The sequence below is a fragment of the Stegostoma tigrinum genome, chromosome 16 (assembly GCF_030684315.1).
Source record: "Stegostoma tigrinum isolate sSteTig4 chromosome 16, sSteTig4.hap1, whole genome shotgun sequence".
NCBI lineage: Eukaryota > Metazoa > Chordata > Chondrichthyes > Orectolobiformes > Stegostomatidae > Stegostoma > Stegostoma tigrinum.
Genome location: NC_081369.1, coordinates 36,646,463 through 36,664,612, shown reverse-complemented (window position 1 = coordinate 36,664,612; position 18,150 = coordinate 36,646,463). Strand labels below are relative to the sequence as shown.

General features: G+C 40.8%; 2 protein-coding genes across 3 annotated transcripts in view; one reads left to right on the top strand and one right to left on the bottom strand.

Annotated features, from left to right (window-relative positions):
- banp (BTG3 associated nuclear protein) overlaps positions 1-15,868 on the bottom strand; it is a 296,836-nt gene extending 280,968 nt beyond the window's left edge. For both annotated transcript variants that reach the window (XM_059651709.1, XM_059651711.1), the window contains exon 1: positions 15,440-15,868. The gene's annotated coding sequence lies outside the window, so the exon portion shown is untranslated. The remainder of the gene's footprint in view (positions 1-15,439) is intronic.
- Positions 15,046-18,150, top strand: part of slc7a5 (solute carrier family 7 member 5) — a 66,794-nt gene continuing 63,689 nt past the window's right edge. The window contains exon 1 of the mRNA XM_048546897.2: positions 15,046-15,880. Within this exon, the coding sequence (XP_048402854.1) occupies positions 15,301-15,880 (580 nt within the window). The 5' untranslated portion in view covers positions 15,046-15,300. The remainder of the gene's footprint in view (positions 15,881-18,150) is intronic.

Genomic DNA, 18,150 nt, shown 5'->3' with positions numbered 1-18,150 from the left:
GTGTCTCAGCCCAAACATCTTCAGCTGCTTCATGAATCAGCCTCCATTCACCATACAATTGTAAGTGACAATGTCTGCTTATGATTGCACAATGTTCAGTACCATTCGCAACTCATACATAAGACTAGTCCATGCCCAAATGCAGTAAAACCTGGTCAATATCAAAGTTTAGGCCGAGAGGTAGCAAGTAACATCACACAAGTACCAAGATGATCATAGAACATAGAACAGTACAGCACAGAACAGGCCCTTCAGCCCACGATGTTGTGCCGACCATTGATCCTCATGTATGCACCCTCAAATTTCTGTGACCATATGCGTGTCCAGCAGTCTCTTAAATGTCCCCAATGACCTTGCTTCCACAACTGCTGCTGGCAACGCATTCCATGCTCTCACAACTCTCTGTGTAAAGAACCCGCCTCTGACGTCCCTTCTATACTTTTCTCCAACCAGCTTAAAACTATGACCCCTTGTGTTAGCCATTTCTGCCCTGGGAAATAGTCTCTGGCTATCAACTCTATCTATGCCTCTCATTATCTTGTATACCTCAATTAGGTCCCCTCTCCTCCTCCTTTTCTCCAATGAAAAAAGTCCAAGCTCAGTCAACCTCTCTTCATAAGATAAGCCCTCCAGTCCAGGCAGCATCCTGGTAAACCTCCTCTGAACCCACTCCAAACCATCCACATCTTTCCTATTATAGGGCGACCAGAACTGGACGCAGTATTCCAAGTGCGGTCTAACCAAAGTTTTATAGAGCTGCAACAAGATCTCATGACTCTTAAACTCAATCCCCCTGCTAATGAAAGCCAAAACACCGTATGCTTTCTTAACAACCCTGTCCACTTGGGTGGCCATTTTAAGGGATCTATGTATCTGCACACCAAGATCCCTCTGTTCCTCCACACTGTCAAGAATCCTATCCTTAATCCTGTACTCGGCTTGCAAATTCGACCTTCCAAAATGCATCACCTCGCATTTATCCAGGTTGAACTCCATCTGCCACCTCTCAGCCCATCTCTGCATCCTGTCAATGTCCCGCTGCAGCCTACAACAGCCCTCTATACTGTCAACAACACCTCCAACCTTCGTGTCGTCTGCAAACTTGCTGACCCATCCTTCAATCCCCTCATACAAGTCATTAATAAAAATTACAAACAGTAGAGGCCCAAGGACAGAGCCCTGTGGAACACCACTCACCACTGACTTCCAGGCAGAATATTTTCCTTCTACTACCACTCGCTGTCTTCTGTTGGCCAGCCAATTCTGTATCCAGACAGCTAAGTTCCCCTGTATCCCATTCCTCCTGACCTTCTGAATGAGCCTACCGTGGGGAACCTTATCAAATGCCTTGCTGAAGTTCATATACACCACATCCACAGCTCGACCCTCATCAACTTTTCTAGTCACATCCTCAAAGAACTCAATAAGGTTTGAGAGGCATGACCTGCCCCTCACAAAGCCGTGTTGACTGCATTTAATCAATCCATGCTCTTCCAGATGGTCATAAATCCTATCCCTCAGAATCCTTTCTAACACCTTGCAGACGACAGACGTGAGACTTACTGGTCTGTAATTGCCGGGGATTTCCCTATTTCCTTTCTTGAAGAGAGGAATTATATTTGCCTCTCTCCAGTCCTCAGGTACGACTCCAGTGGAGCGCGAGGATGCAAAGATCTTCGCAAGTGGCGAAGCAATTGCATTTCTTGTTTCCGAAAGCAGCCGAGGACAAATCTGGTCCGGGCCTGGCGACTTGTCAATCTTAATGTTTGACAAGATTTTCAGCACATCAGCTTCCTCTATCTCTATCCATTCCAGCATGCACACCTGCTCTTCAAAGGTTTCATTCACTACAAAGTTCGTTTCTTTCGTAAAGACAGAAGCAAAAACTCATTTAGAGCTTCCCCTACCTCCTCAGACAAGTTCCCTCTGCTATCCCTGATCGGCCCTACTCTTTCTTTGACCATTCTCTTATTCCTCACATAAGCGTAAAATGCCTTTGTGTTCTCCCTAATCCGTTCTGCCAAGCCTTTCTCATGCCCCCTCCTGGCTCTCCTCAGACCATTTTTGAGCTCCTTCCTCCCCTGCCTGTAATCCTCTAGAGCTGAGCTTGACCCTAGCTTCCTCCACCTTATGTAAGCTACCTTCTTCCTTTTGACAAGAAGCTCCACCGCTCTCGTCATCCAAGGTTCCTTTATCTTATCCCTTCTTGCCTGTCTCAGAGGGACATATTTATTCATCACTCACAACAACTGTTCCTTAAGCAGTCTCCACATGTCTATAGTTCCAATGAGAGAGAATCACCTCCATATTCAATGGCATTATCATCAGTGAATAATTTATTTCCACCATCTTGGGGTTTACCACAGACCAGAAATTTAACTAGCAATATAAATACTGTGGCTGCAAGAGCAGCTCAGAGGTTAGGAATTCTGCAATGTATACGTAGCAATATTACCTCCAAGTTCCCCTCCAAGCTCCTCACCATTCTGATGTGGAAATATAATGTCATTCCTTTAGAGTCAATAGATTAAAAACATGGAACACTCCTCCTGATATCACTGTTAGTGTTCCTATATCAAAAAGGACTGCAGCAGTTCAAGAAGGCAGTCACCATCACCTTCTCAAGGGCAACTACATTTGGTAATAAATATTGGCCCACATCACATGAATCAATTTTTTTTAAAAAGGAACCCCAGTCATTAAAATCTAGGCTGTTGTCCCAAATTTGTTTATGGAGTACAAATTGGAAGTTAAACCTGTGAAAATATGGAATTTCTAAATTTGCAATTTGGTTACCATATTTTGTTTTCTTTGCAGGATCTCACAAAAATTATTTTTACAGTTAAAAATTTATATTGCTTTCATCTTATCTATCTTCTTCCATTTCTTCCTCCTTTATCAGAAATTCTCAAAAAAAAAAGGAACTTGCAGTTGGACAGCACCTTTCAAACCACATACCATCTAATATGCTTTACAGCCAATGATGTTAGTTCTAATTTACCTCAATGTTGTAATCAGAGTTGCCAGTTCCAGCTGGATATATTTGAGGTCACATAGGCAGAAGTAATGTCATGGGAATCAAGCAGCAAGGCATAAGCAGATTCTAAGGGAGCAAGACAAATAAAATACACCAAGACCTCCAATAAGCCAAATGAACAATTTGGAGCAGGACAACAGAGGAGATGCCTGCCTGCCCGCCCACCCCCCCACCCCTCCCCACCCAGAAGTGTTAGCCTTCCTGCCTTTGAGCTTGGTGTCAGGCAAAATTAGATGTTTAACTGACCATAGCCTCAATAAGCCTAAGGGTAGGCATTCTGGCTGAAACTTTATGTTTACTGTAACTTCAGGGATGGCTCAGAGTAGGAGAGGGTGATGCCCTCCCTACAAATAAACCAGCAGGGTCGCTGTTCACTTCCATCCCTCGGAAGCAAACTGCAAATGAGTCAAATTATAAATTGGTTCCTATTGGACATCCTTCAGTCCCCTTTCAAAGTCATTATTACTTATGTACAAACCTTAGTTAGGCTATTTAATGCTGCATGCCATCACAGCTGAGCTGAATACTAGTTTCAACTAGTTCTCCCCTTCTGCACTTTCCAATGCAGAGCACTAGGTGGAAGTTTTCCACTTTCCTTCCTTTAGTGCATTGGTACAGTACATAATTGTGCAGCTGCTACTCCGTTCAAAATGTGACAACTTAGCAAGGTACAATTGACGGCTGGTGACCCTTTAAAAAATATACACTGATTGTAGGTAATTGCGCCCCCTTTTTAGTTTTTTAGAAAAAAACTTTTATTGCATTTTTGGTTGCACTTCAGCCCTATGCTCCTGATCTTCAGGCATCGGTATAAAGGAGTGTGGGCAAATCAGAGGACCTTCTAATGAGCCTTACAAGTCTGGCTATTATCAGGTCCAGACAGCAGGCTGTGGAAGATGTCATATCTGCAGACCGTCTGCCCCTCTTCCGTGGTTAAGTTTGTGGCCAGGTGTCATTGTCAAAGGAGCTCACAATGTCCATCAATGCTCTCAATGCCTTTAAAGAGAGGAGATACAGTGCTTTATTTCTCCCTCCAAACGCTTTTTCATTTTGTCCCTTCCCGCTCTTCTTACATCCACCACCCCGCAACATTTTGCATTGCCCTAAATGGACTTTACAGCCAATGAGAAATTTGCATGCATGATATTGGTGGTTGTTAATTGTTAAAAACAAAAAAAGTGTCTTGGTGATGGGAAAGCCGTACAGTTGTGTGTAAGAGCACTTCTGAATACAGTATTTTTTTTAAAAAAAGGACCATTCCACAGGTGATCTGTTGGTGGGAAATGCCATTCCTATCTACCACGTCTGGGTGTATAAAAGAGAAAGAAAAGACAAATAGAAAAGAGGCCATTAGGGTTCATGTGGCACAGTGGTAATATCCCTGCCTTTGGCCCAGGAGGCCTCGGTTGTCCCACCTCCTCCAGAGGTATGTAATAACACCTCTGAACAGCTTGATTAGAAAACAATAGAGACCATTTTTTAACCCTGTCATCAGTTTGCTTTGAAAATCTGAAACATACCCTTCACCAATCCAATCTACAAAGCAGCAAATAAATAAACACAGTTTTGACTTTTGTCATAGACATGAAGAAGTGGGTTCAGCAGTATTGTATATCAGACTCTATAGAGTGTAAATGTTATATCATGTTCTTCAATGATATGACATCGCAAGCTAAAATTTAGTTTACCAAATGTATTGGACTTCAACCTCCTAGTAGTGTAAAAACATTGCAAATAACCAGTTCCATGCATGAGATATGTCTACCGATTAGTTTCTAAAGAAGCATATCACTGATAGTGTTGACGTGTAAAGAAATATAGTAATATAAATGAGACACATGGCTAATCTGTGCTCCAATTCAATTTGCAGATACCAGGTAGAAACTAGGCAGTACAAATAACTGGAAAACTGGAGAAGAAATAGATTACTAAACTATTAGACTGTACATTCAAATTGCAGGTGAACAGGTGTGGCACAAAGACTTCTAGAACCAGATTACCTATTTCTAACCTGTGGGAAGCTCAGGAAAACCATAAAAGGCAAGAATGAAGGGAAATTGAGGTACTTAAGCAATGCAGTGACTGTAGTAAGTATGACTTGGAACTCCTGTATTAAAATAATGACTACACCTCAATAATACTTCAAAGACTGTGAAGTACTTTGCAATTATATAAGGTGATGAAAGGTGCTATATGAGTTTTAAGTATTTTACAATTCTTTCTTCCTTTCTCAGCCTTTGTTTTGTTGCATTGTTATGCTGTCCATTTTCATTTTTTTAAAAATTCTTAGAGCTCAACAGAAATAGGAGTAGTTCCACAATTTAAAGGACATACATCAAGTAAGAATATAATCTCACTAAGGCTAATCTCACTTGCCCGCCTGCTTCCCATAACTTTTTGGCCTATTACTCATTTAAAAAAATCTGTCTCTTCCCTACATTTATTCAATATTCTGGTATCCAACACATTCTGGAGTAGTGAATTTCATAGATTCACAAGCCCATGAGACAGGTAATTCCTCCTCACGTCTGTTTTAAATTGCCAGCCCTTAGCTTAAAACTATGATGCGTTGTTCTAGATTTCTGCACAAGAGGAAACATTTGCACTTTGTCAATTCCCTTTAGTGTCTTATATACTTAAATTAGATCCCCTCTCATCCTTCTAAACTTGCACAAGTACAGGCCCAAACTTCTCAACCTCTCCTCATAAACCAAGGCTGTCATCTCTGGAATTAATCTAGTGAACATTCTCGGAACAAGTAAGGGGGGGGGGGGGTGAAAATTGTTTGTGGTATTCTAGATGCGGTTTCATCAATACCTTGTACTGTTGCAACAGCACTTGCCTAGTTTCACACTCCATTCCTTTAGAAATAAATGCCAAAATTCCATTCATGCACAAAGATACCCAGGACCACAGTCCAAAGATGTGCGGGCTAGGTGGACTGGTCGTGCTAAATTGCCCGTTATGTTCAGTGACGTGTAAATTACATGGATTATAGGGGGAATGGGTCTGGGTAGGATGTTCTGAGGGTCGGTGCGAACTTGTTGGGCTGATGGGCCTGTTTCCACACTGTATGGATTCCATGAATTCTATTCTATCCCTCTGTACCAAAACGTGTAAAGTGACATGTTTCTTCTACAGTTCTTCTGACCAAGATGAATAAGCTCAATTGTATTCATGTTAAACTTCATGTGCAAACATTTAGTCCATTCACTTAACCTGTCCATGTCTATGTCCATTTGTAATTTTTTTATTCCTTTATTGTAACTTACTTTCTTACCTATTTCCCTAGATTACAAACAGCATCAATACCTCAAAAGTGTTGAATTTGTTGTAAAGTATTTTGGGAGATCCTGGGGTTGTGGAATGTGCAAAATAAATTCAACTTTTTCTTTCTTAAAATATGGTCATTGTGAACCATTGCAATTTTTGTGAAAATTTAGCTTGGATATTACGTTTAAACAGTTCTGTGACGGATAATAACAATATATTTTAAGGGGCTTCATTTCCTAACAGCTGTCCTTTGTAAACTATACCAAGTCATTTTCATCATTATCTTTGTATGAGGTCTACAGAAATAGGAGTAGTTCCACATGCCCCATTTTCTTTCTTTCTTTCAGAAATTATGTTATACCTCTATTGTTCTTCATTGTTAACATCCTTTTCACCTTCTTCTGATGACTCAAACGAACATTTTTTTCCTGATCAGTCTGTTCAGAGATGTTTTTACATACCTTTGGAGTAAATGGAACTTGAACCCAGTCCTCCTGACTCAGAATTATCGACACTACCAAATGCCACAAGAGCCTGACATTGTAGAAGATATTTAGCACAAGTTAAAAGAACTATCTTGTGAAATCCTGAACAAGTTAATAAATGGTCAGAAGACCAACCAGTGTATATTTCCTTCTCTGACTCTGTACTTATGGCAAGTACATCCCTCTTAGTATGTACATTTACATTGATTCCTTTTTGTTATTATATAAAAGGTTACCATTTATTTATCAAGTTAGATTGCAAAAATTGTTATTTACAGTCAGTCCTCGGACTAAATTATCTCAAAGCTACCCACAGAAGACTACTAGGATTTCCTATAGAATAAGATCGTAATCTGTTGTGATCCATTGGGAACACAATATCAAGTGCTTGTTTCACAAAAAATGGGGGAAAAAAAGAGGAAACCTGAGGTTAAATGTAAACGTATATGTTTGAACCAATTAAACAGTCATTTTTAAACTGGATCCAAACCATTTGATAAAACAATGTACATATATCTTTTGTTTATTGACTTATCCATTCTTACCCTTCCCACACTCACCTAGTATTATAGCCATTCCCTATTTATGTATGCTTGGACAGGTGTTAGGCACCACCTTTTGCTTTAACTTTAAATATTTAGACATTAGCAAGTCTAGAACATGTGTTTAACTGGACATTAACATCTATATGGGGACTGAACACGGAGCCTTTCCCTACTTCATCTCTCAGTCAGTATTGCAGGCCCTTCCGCCCACCATGTCTTGTCGCAGAGATAATACACACTGCAACCACGGTATGTTAATTGTGAAGGGAGTGAATGTATAAACTGGTAAATGGAGTACTAATAAGGAAGTCTGCTTTGCTCTGAATCATGTCCAACTTCCTGAATGTTGTTCTAACATGCAGCAGAGTGTATGGTCACATATAAACCCATGTTATCTCCAAAACCTTTAATGCCATTTGTCTCCAGAACCTATCGATTTCTATTTTGAACATGGCCAATGATTAAGCTTCCTCAGTTGCCTGGAATAGAGAATTCCAAATTTCACAACCTCAAGATGAAGAAATTCCTCCTCACCTCAGTTTTAAATGGCCGACCACTTATTCTAAGATTAGGTCTGTTAGTTCTCTACTCTCCAGCCAGGAGAAACATTCTATTCACCATCCATCTTGTCACATGCTGGAAGAATTTGAGTTTCAATTGTTCTCATAGTTCTTCTCATTCTTCAAAACACTAGAGATTCTAAGCCCAATATCTGCAATCTCTCCTCATAAAACAACCTTGCCTTCCCAGGGATTAGTCTAATGAATCTTCTTTGCACTCACTCTAAATAGATCCTTGCTTAGATAAGGAGAGCAAACTGTGCACAATACCCCAGGTATGGTCTAACCAAAGCTCTATGCATTTGCAGCCACACATTTCTACTTCTGTGTTCAAAGAATGGTATGTGTTGAAGGTCTGCACACCACCACCGTTGCACCTACATGTTAGGTTTACATGACTCGTGAACAAGGACATCCAGATGTCCCTATGAACACCATTGCTTACCATTCTAACAATTTACTCAATATTTTTTCTGTTTTTTCCTTCCAAGTGAATAACTTCACATTGATCTTCATAGTACCTGCTGGTAACAGTCTGCCATCCCGAGACTGACTTATTTATTCCTACTGTCTGTTTTCTGTCTAATAGCCAATTCTTAATCTATACCTGTATGCTACTCTCAATCCTATTCTGATTAACTTCGTTAACTAATTTGTGTGGGACCTTATTAAAAGTGTTCTCCAAATGCAAATATACCACATTCACTGGTTATTCTTTACCTATGCTACAAGTAATATCACAAAAAAATTGAACAGGTTCATCAAAATTGGTTGTCTAATTTTATTGTTATTTTCAAAATGCCTAATAGCCACATTCTTTATACCATATTGTCATAGTTGCCCTACAATTAACATTGAACCAACAAATCTGAAACTCTCCATTCTTCCCGTCATTACTTTTATAAATAGTATGGTTACATTTGCTCAGAGATAATAGGAACTGCAGATGCTGGAGAATCCGAGATAACAAAGTGTAGAGCTGGATGAACACAGCAGGCCAAGCAGCATCTCCTAAGATGCTGCTTGGCCTGCTATGTTCATCCAGCTCTACATTTTGTTATCTTCGTTACATTTGCTACTTTCCTGTCTGTAGAAACCTTGCCAGAAATTATAGAATTTTGAAATACAGCCGCTAGTGAATTAATTATGTCTATAGACACCTCCTCCAACACTTTTGATGAATCTCATCTGGTCAAGGATTTTTCAAATCACAAGCTTTTGAAGTGCTGCTCGTTCATCAGGTGAAGTGAAGGGAGTCACAGAAGTTATAGGCAGATAGATCAGAAGATTGTACAAATGGTGTGAGTGAAGTGTCTACAGACTGAATAACATTGGCCATCGCTTCATTTGCTATTCAGCCATTAACACTTTATTCACACTGTCCAACATTTTTGATTACCTGCACAGACTTGTTATTCAGCCTGTAGACACTCCACTCATACTATGTGCATGATCTTTGAACTCTTTGCCTATGAAGTCTGTCCTGTGTGCTTCACTTCACATTACGATGGAACAGTGCTTCGAAAACTCGTGATTTCAAATAAACCTATTGGACTGTAACCTGGTGTTGTGTGACTTCTGACCTTGTCCACCCCAGTCCAACACCAGCATCTTCACGTTGTATCTGTTATAGACCATGCAATATTTATTTAAATGCTAATCATTGTCTGTAACTGTCATATGATTTTATGTATTTTACCAAACCACCATAACCATCTTAGCTGCACAGTCACAGTTTCCATCATTCAGCCTTGGAACCTTAATTTCAAAATAAACTTGCACATTCAAATTTAACGTGCAATTCTATTATCTGTGGTCAATGTTTCCCAAAGGGAATCAAATCATACCTAGGTCAAAGGTGGTTGTCAAAAAACAGCCCCAGGACATTGCTTTAGGAATTGAAGTATTCTTTACTCAACCATTTTCATTGCTTCATCAACAACTATCCCTCCATCATTAATCAGAAGTGGGTATGATGGCACAAGTAGTAACAGCAATATTAGTTGTGGCTTAGTTACTGAAGCAGTTCATGTCCATATGCAATAAGATCTGGACAAGTTTCTTGGGTCGATAAGTGGCAAGTAACATTCACACCATAGAAGTTCCAGACAATGACCACTTCCAACAAAAGATAATGTAACTATATCCCCTTGACATTCAATTACATTACCAATGCTTGTTCTGCCACAATTAACATCTGGGGATTGCCATTGACAAGACATTAACTGGGATAATGGGAACTGCAGATGCTGGAGAATCCAAGATAATAAAATGTGAGGCTGGATGAACACAGCAGGCCCAGCAGCATCTCAGGAGCACAAAAGCTGACGTTTCGAGCCTAGACCCTTCATCAGAGAGCTCTCTGATGAAGGGTCTAGGCCCGAAACGTCAGCGTTTGTGCTCCTGAGATGCTGCTGGGCCTGCTGTGTTCATCCAGCCTCACATTTTATCATCTAAGACATTAACTGGACTAACCATTTAAATACTGCGGCTACCGGAGTGGATCAGAGTCTGGAAGTTCTTAGGCAATTACCTCACCTCCTGACTCTCCAACGCTGACCATCACGAGTCATAAATCTGGAATGTGGTGCTTGCTTCAATGAAAGCATTCAACACATCTAAGTAGCTTGTCCCAATTGAGGATAAAGCAGCTTGCTTGAAAGGCACCTTACAAAATTTTCTCCTTTTTTTATTGTGTATTTGATTTCGGGTTAATTGCAGACCGTTTGAGGAAAAGTCAAAGAACTGTTTTCAGGCCGAGACTTCAAAGTAACACTATTATACTTCCTTAGTACAAACCACTATACATGGTAATTATAATTATGCCAGGCTATAACAGTTATATTAAGTAGGACAAATCTATCTTTTTTGAATGTTCATGTCTATCTGCTCTTTGTGCTACTTTCAAAGGGTGTCACTCCAGTGTGTCTTCCAGAGTCTTTTATCTAACATAGAATTTTCCAGTGTGTTCAAACTCCAACCACATGATGGTATACATACTCAGCATTATGTAACTATGTGATTTCATTACAAGGTTACTCGAAGGTGCTAACACCCTTAAACAAACCTACAACACTAATACATAGTAGGGACAGATGTACTATCGACAAAATGCACTGCAGCAACTCACCAAATGGTTCTTCAATAGCACCTTGCAAACACACAACACCTATCATCCACAAACATAGGAACAGGAGGAGGCCATTCAGCCCATTGAAACTACCCCACCATGGAGTCATTTGGCATGAAAACAGACACTTCGGTCCAATCAGTCCATGCTGAACATAATCCCAAAGTAAACTAGCCCCACCTGCCTACTCCTGGCTCATAGCCTTCCAAACCTTTCCTGCTCATGTACTTATCCAAAATCTTTTAAATGTTGTAATTGAAGCCACATCCATTGTTTCCTCAGGAAGTTCATTCCACATGCAAACCACCCTCTATGCAAAATAAATTGTCCCTCATGTATCTTTTTTAAATCTCTCTCCACTCTCTACTTTAAAATGGGCCCCCTAGTCTTGAAAACCCCCATCCTAAGGAAAAGATAACTACCATTAAGGACATAAGACACAGATGCAGAAATTAGGTCATTCAGTCCATCAAGTCTGCTCCACCTTTCAATCATGGCTAATACGTTTCTCAACCCCATTCTCTCCTTTTCTCCCTATAATCCTCGATGCCCATGACAATCAAGAAACTATCTACTTCAGTCTTAAATGTACTCAATGTCCTGGCCTCCACAGCCTTCTGTGACAGTAACTTCCATAGATTTACCACTCTCTGGGTGAAGACATTTCTACTTAGCTCCATTCTAAAAGGCCTCCCTTTACTCTAAGGCCATACCCTCGGGTCCTGGTGTCTCCTACCAATGGAAACATCTTCCTAACATCCCCTCTATCCAAGCCATTCAATATTCTGTAAGTTTCAATTATATTCCCCAACCCCCACAACCCTGTCATCCTTTTAAACTCCATCAAGGACAGACCCAAAGTCCTCAAATGTTCCTCATATGTTAAGCTTTTCATTCCTGTGACCACTCTTGTGAACCTTCTCTGAATCTGCTCCAGGGCCAGTACATCTTTCCTAAGACATAGGATGCAAAACTGCACAGAATACTCCAAATGTAGCCTCACCAGAGCCTAACAGAGCTGCAGAAGTCCATTCCTGCTTTTATATTCAACTCCTCTCAAAATAAATTCCAAAGTTGCATTTGGCTTCCTAACTACTAACTCAACCTGCAAGTTTACCTCAAGAGAATCCTGGACTAGAACTCCCAAATCTCTTTGCACGTCAAACTTCTGAATTTTCTCCCCATTCAGAAAATAGTCCATGCTTTTAGTCTTCTTACCAAAGTGCATGATGTCACACTTTCCCATATTATACCCCACCCACCACTTATTTCCCTACTCTCTCAACCTGTCCAAATCCTTTTGCAGCCTCCCTATATATCACAATACTACCTGTCTCTCCACCTATCTTTGTATTGTCTGCAAACTTAGCCAGAATGCCCACTGTTCCTTCATCTAGATCATTAATGTATAAAGTGAAGAGTTGTGGTCCCAACACTGACCCTTGTGGAGTACCACTTGTCACTGATTGCCATCCTGAGAAAGACTCTTTTAACCCCACTCTCTGCTTTCTGCCAGACAGCCAATCTTCTATCCAGTGTAGTACCTTGCTTCTAATACCATGGGCCCATATCTTACTCAGCAGTCTCCTGTGTGGCTCCTTGTCAATTACCTTCTTGAAGTCCATTAACAACTATTGGCTCTCCTTGGTGTAACCTGCCCATTACTTCCTCAAAGAATTCCAAAAAGTCTGTCATGCATGATCTCCCTCATTATTTTACAAACTTCAATAAGTTCACCTCTCAGCCCCCTATGTTCCAGTGAAAAAAAAGTCCCAACCTATCCGGCCTTTCTTTATAACTCAAACCTTCCATACCCAGCAACATCCTGGTCAATCTCTTCAGAGTGCTCTCCAACCTAATAATATCCTTCCCATAACTGGTCAACCAGAACTGTACAGAGTATTCCAGAAGAGGCCTCACCGATGTCATGTACAACGTTAAAATGACTTCCCAACTCAAAGGACTGAGCAATGAAAGCAAGCATACCAAACTTAATACAATCATGGCCTTTCAAACATTTCAATTCTTGTAACTCACACTCTCCCCATGACCATTTACACCACTGATAATCAAAAATTTATCAACCTTTATTTTTAACTTACTCAAAGACTCAGCTTCCACTGCCCTCTGGGTTTGACAATTCAAAGGCTTCATCACCCTCCAATTAAAAGAATTTTTCCTCATCTCAGTTCGAAATGGCATCTCCCTTCTTATTAAATTGTTCTCTCTACTTCTAGACTCCCCAACCAGGAGAAATGTCTTACAGGTAGTTCTGCTATAACGTGTGCTTTGTTAATGAGAATTGGCTGTAATGTGATTGATGAATAGTGGACACTGTTTGGATAACGTGAACCTTCTGTTGTACAGAGAGAGCAATTTTCTGTAGTGGTTTCCCTATGACATGAATTTCTATGGTGGCTTTCTGTAGTGCAAAGTCATGCAAGAATGCATTTTTCGGAGAATTACCTGCACCTGCATCTACCATGAATATGCCTTTAAGTATTTTGGTCAGTTTCAATGAGATCACCTCTCATTCTTTGAAAGTCTAGAAAACTTTGAAGTTTGCATCACATTTGAAAGGGTGGTTAAAAAGGTGTTTAGCACGCTTGCCTTCATTGCTCAGTCATTTGATAATGGGAGTTGGGAGGTCATATTGGGGTTGTACAGGACATTGGTGAGGCCTCCTCTGGAGTACTGTGTCCAGTTCTGGTTGCCCTGTCATAGGAAGGATATTATTAAGCTGGAGAGAGTTGAGAACAGATTTACCAAGATGTTGCAAGGTATGGAAGGTTTGAGTTATAAAGAAAGGCTTGATAGGCTGGGACATGTTTCACTTGAGCTAGTAGGTTGAGTGATCTTATACAGTTTTATATAATCTTGAGGGATATAGGCAGGGTTAATGGTAGGTGTCCTTTCTTTAGGATGGAGGATTTCAAGACTCATGGTGATATTTTTAAGGTGAGATGAGAGAGATTTTGAACAAAACATGAAGGGCAAATCTTTTACAGAGAGAGTGAACTACATGTGGAATGAACTTACTGAGGAAGTGATGCATGCCAGTACATTTACAATGTTTAAAAGACACTTAGGTAAGTACATGGAGGGAAGAGGGCCAGGAGCAGGCAGGTGGAACTAGTTTAATTTGGCATTATGTTCAGCATGGAAGGTGCTGTTTGTCTCTTATAACATAGGCTCAGTTTATGTAATGTCTCTTCATGCAACAATCCCACCATCTTGGAAACAAGCCTGGAGATCTGTCATTGCACTTACTCTAAGCCAATAATACCTTTGATGAGGTAAGGAGGCTAGAACTGCACGAGGTACTACAAGCAATACTTCATTGCTGCTGTATACAAATCTGCTTGTAGTAAACACAAACATTTCATTCACCTACTTCATAGTTTCCTGTACCTGCATTTAGTCTTCAATGGCTTAAAGCCTAGAAGGGCAAATGCAATAAACACCAACAAGAAGTTCCCCTTCAAGACATGCACCATACTGACTTCAAACTACATCACTGTTCCTACACTGTCCCTTGGGTCGAAACCCTGCAATTCCCTTCCTAACAGGACTGTAGGCATTGCAAACCACATGGCTGCCTTTCTACAAAGCTTATTACTGCCTTTTTAAGTGCAATTAGGAATGGGGAATAAATACTGGTCTATTGCTAGACATGCTTACATCCCATGAAAGAATAAAGAAAAAAACATTGGACCTCGTGGGTGTCTTTTAGTCTGCAAATTGTTTTTCTACAAATGAATAATATCGAGTCTCTGGAATATGTCATTTGAGTGACGCAATATCCCAGTGATTCCTGGTCCTGTATATGTAATGTATATTTGCGGGCTTAAAATCAAATGTTCTTTATAATACTTCAATATTTACATGCATTTCTTCGGAGCTAGTAAACTTCGAAGACAACTACATTAAATGACAATTGAAATACAAGTGTAATTTTTTTTCACTGTTGCATCAGACAGAGAAGCACTTGCCTTCAGTTTACTATACAGAGCGACTCCTCGCGAGGCTCGAACTGATGATGAGGTGTTGCATCATGCGGTACTGACCAGATTAATGGTTGAACGTGACGCTTTTCGGAAAAGGAGGACCGATTTCGGCTCTTAAGAGCGAGAATCAAGTGAGGTCGTGTTTAGTTATAAAAGGTCGCGGCAGCAGTTTTGCAAACAACAAAAAACCACGCCAGTGCAGAAGGACTTAGTTACATTCACAGCATTTCCTAAAGACCATTGGGACTGCAAGCTCTTTCCACATGTCTAACCTGAAGAAGAGAGGCTCGGGCACCGGCTCGGTGAGGGATCAAGGGGAAACAGATGGTCAGGTGAAGGAGAGCATGTTAACGGCGCATGTGAATGGGGAAGCGGGGCTGTCCCCGGACCGGGACTGCTTACCGACCACTCTGGAGCAACCGGCGGACTCGGACATGGTCCTGAAGCGAACCATCACGCTGCGGAGTGGTGTGGCCATCATCGTGGGGACCATTATCGGCTCGGGTATTTTCATCACGCCGACCGGGGTGGTGAGGGAGGCGGGCTCGGTGGGCTTCTCCCTCATTATCTGGGCAATGTGCGGCGTCTTCTCCACGGTCGGGGCTCTCTGCTACGCCGAGCTGGGCACCACCATTATCAAGTCGGGAGGCGACTACGCCTACATCCTCGAGGTGTACGGCTCGGTCACGGCTTTCCTCAAACTCTGGATTGAACTGCTCATCATCAGACCTAGTTCGCAGTACATCGTAGCGCTGGTCTTCGCCACTTATATCATCAAGCCCGCCTTCCCCGACTGTGCGGTTCCCGAGAACGGAGCCAAGTTAGTGGCTTGTCTCTGCATCTGTGAGTATACAGGCAACCGTTCACATTGAGCTTACACTCAGCACCGCCACGTTACAATTCAGCAATTGGGGGGGCAAACATGCTTTTTTCCAATGTTCTCCATGTTTTCTTAGCAATGGCTTGTAAATTTTCAGTTGACCCAAAAATCAGTAACGGACGTTTTGACGTGCAATTTGATCAACCTTCTTAAAATAGCACAGTACACATATTAATGTTTTATGGATTATTTGTAGTTACAGTATTGTAAATACAGTTGTCTAATGCACGATATTGGGGGCTTTTTAAACCAAACTTCCCCGCTATAAAATAGGCCCAATGTTTAAGTTGGTTTCTTTACAGTCTGTTTCTAAACGTGCGTGTATCACGTTGCTGCACCCAACCATGTGCTTTGCGAGTCCGCCTTGTTTCTGTCCTGCAATTCAAACATGTGACCATATTTCTCTATTTGTTTCTTCTGTTTGCAACGAAACTTTCAAATTAATTTTGCTGGCTTGTTTTCGAGGTCAGTGTATGACTTTCTAATGAACGGTTATACTGCTTGCCCTTGCGAGTTGTGAGAATGCAAACGGGACTACACCCGTCGTTCTTGAGTTCTCCCCAGCTCCAAGATAGATTACCACTATGAAATCAGACTTTTGTCATACTTCCATTGCTCACGGGTTGCCAGTACATTCGAGGCCTCCTAGGACCGATGGGCATTGTAAGATATAACAGTAATTGATGCATAACATGCTAGTATTTTATTTCAAAATCCCTGTAAATGTCATATTAATTGATTTTGATAATGTACAAAAATATTATGAGGTTATAGCCAGTAATGTGGGGCATGGATTCAGACTAGGTGTAAATTACAATCTGAGATTATTCAAACTCTTTTTTAAAAATATACACTCAGTCTTGCAATAAACTATCATTATGTAAATTGTGCCCATGAGCTTACTTGATAGTCATAAGACATAGGAGTGGAAGTAAGGCCATTCAGCCCATCAAGTCTACTCTGCCATTTAAATCATGGCTGACAGGCATTTCAACACCACTTCCCTGCGCTCTCCCCATAGCCCCTGATTCCTTTTGAGATCAAGAACTTGTCGATCTCTGCCTCGAAGGCAACCAACGTTCCGGCCCCCACTGCACTCTGCGGCAATGAATTCCACAAGCCCACCAGTCTCTGGCTGAAGAAATGTCGTCTCATTTCAGTTTTAAATTTACCTCCTCTAATTTTAAGGCTGTGCCCACAGGTCCTAGTCTCGCAGTTGCTTATTTAGCTATATATAGTTTCATAGTCACCAGAATGCACTGGAACCTGTCCAGTTGTCTGAATTTGGTGGAATAGTAAGATGAGTCCTAGCGGGAAAAATCACCAAACATTCTACCACAGAAGATCTACATTCTACTTGTGCTAGTGCTTTTGTAGAGGCTTTTTAATTCCAAATAGTATACAAAAGAAATAACAAAACTAATCTTTCTTTAATGTATCTTATTTTTTAAGTGAGGTTGCCATATAAGCAACTTCCAGCTCAAAAGAAACAATCAGGAACTTTTCTGTATTGTTTTTCATTGCAAGTCCTGTCCTTGAGCTTGGTTATGCAGAAATTGTTACCATGCCTGAACCAAACATCTGTGCAGCTCCTGTAAAAGTTTTAGACAAAAATGCTTCAATCCAATTTACATTCTTGGTTTTACGTGGTAGGGGTTGACGGCCATCTAATAGTTGAACTTTCGTTCTAACCTGTTTCTCTTTATTCTGTTAGCAGGATTCCATTAACCTCTCTATATTTATCAAGTATTTTTGGTACTTCAGTTTAGTTTATTTTGTTATCTACTAATGCACCATTCACCCACCTAAATTGCAGAACCTAGATTGCTGTAATTTCTGAGCTGTTGAGTTGTCCAATATCCCCATTTCTGACGAAGGGTCGAGAGCTGAAATATCAACTTTCCTGCTCCTCTGATGCTGCTTGGCTTGCTGTGTTCATCCAGCTCGACACCTTGTTATTTGACTTGGTGTATTGCCTCTTGGGGAGGAGTACTAAGCACCTACTTCTCATGACATGCTGCATATTTGAAAACAACATGGAGAACTGAAACAATCAGTATGTTCCAATACTTTACAAGAGGAAGAACCTGGATTTAAGCTGTGCCTTCACAATGAAAATGTCTGAAAAGATTTTACAGTTAGCTGCATTGTTCTGAAATGTAATTGTAATGGAAGAAAACATTTTGCACATAACAAGATCGCACAAAATCAGTGTTACAATTAATCAGATCAT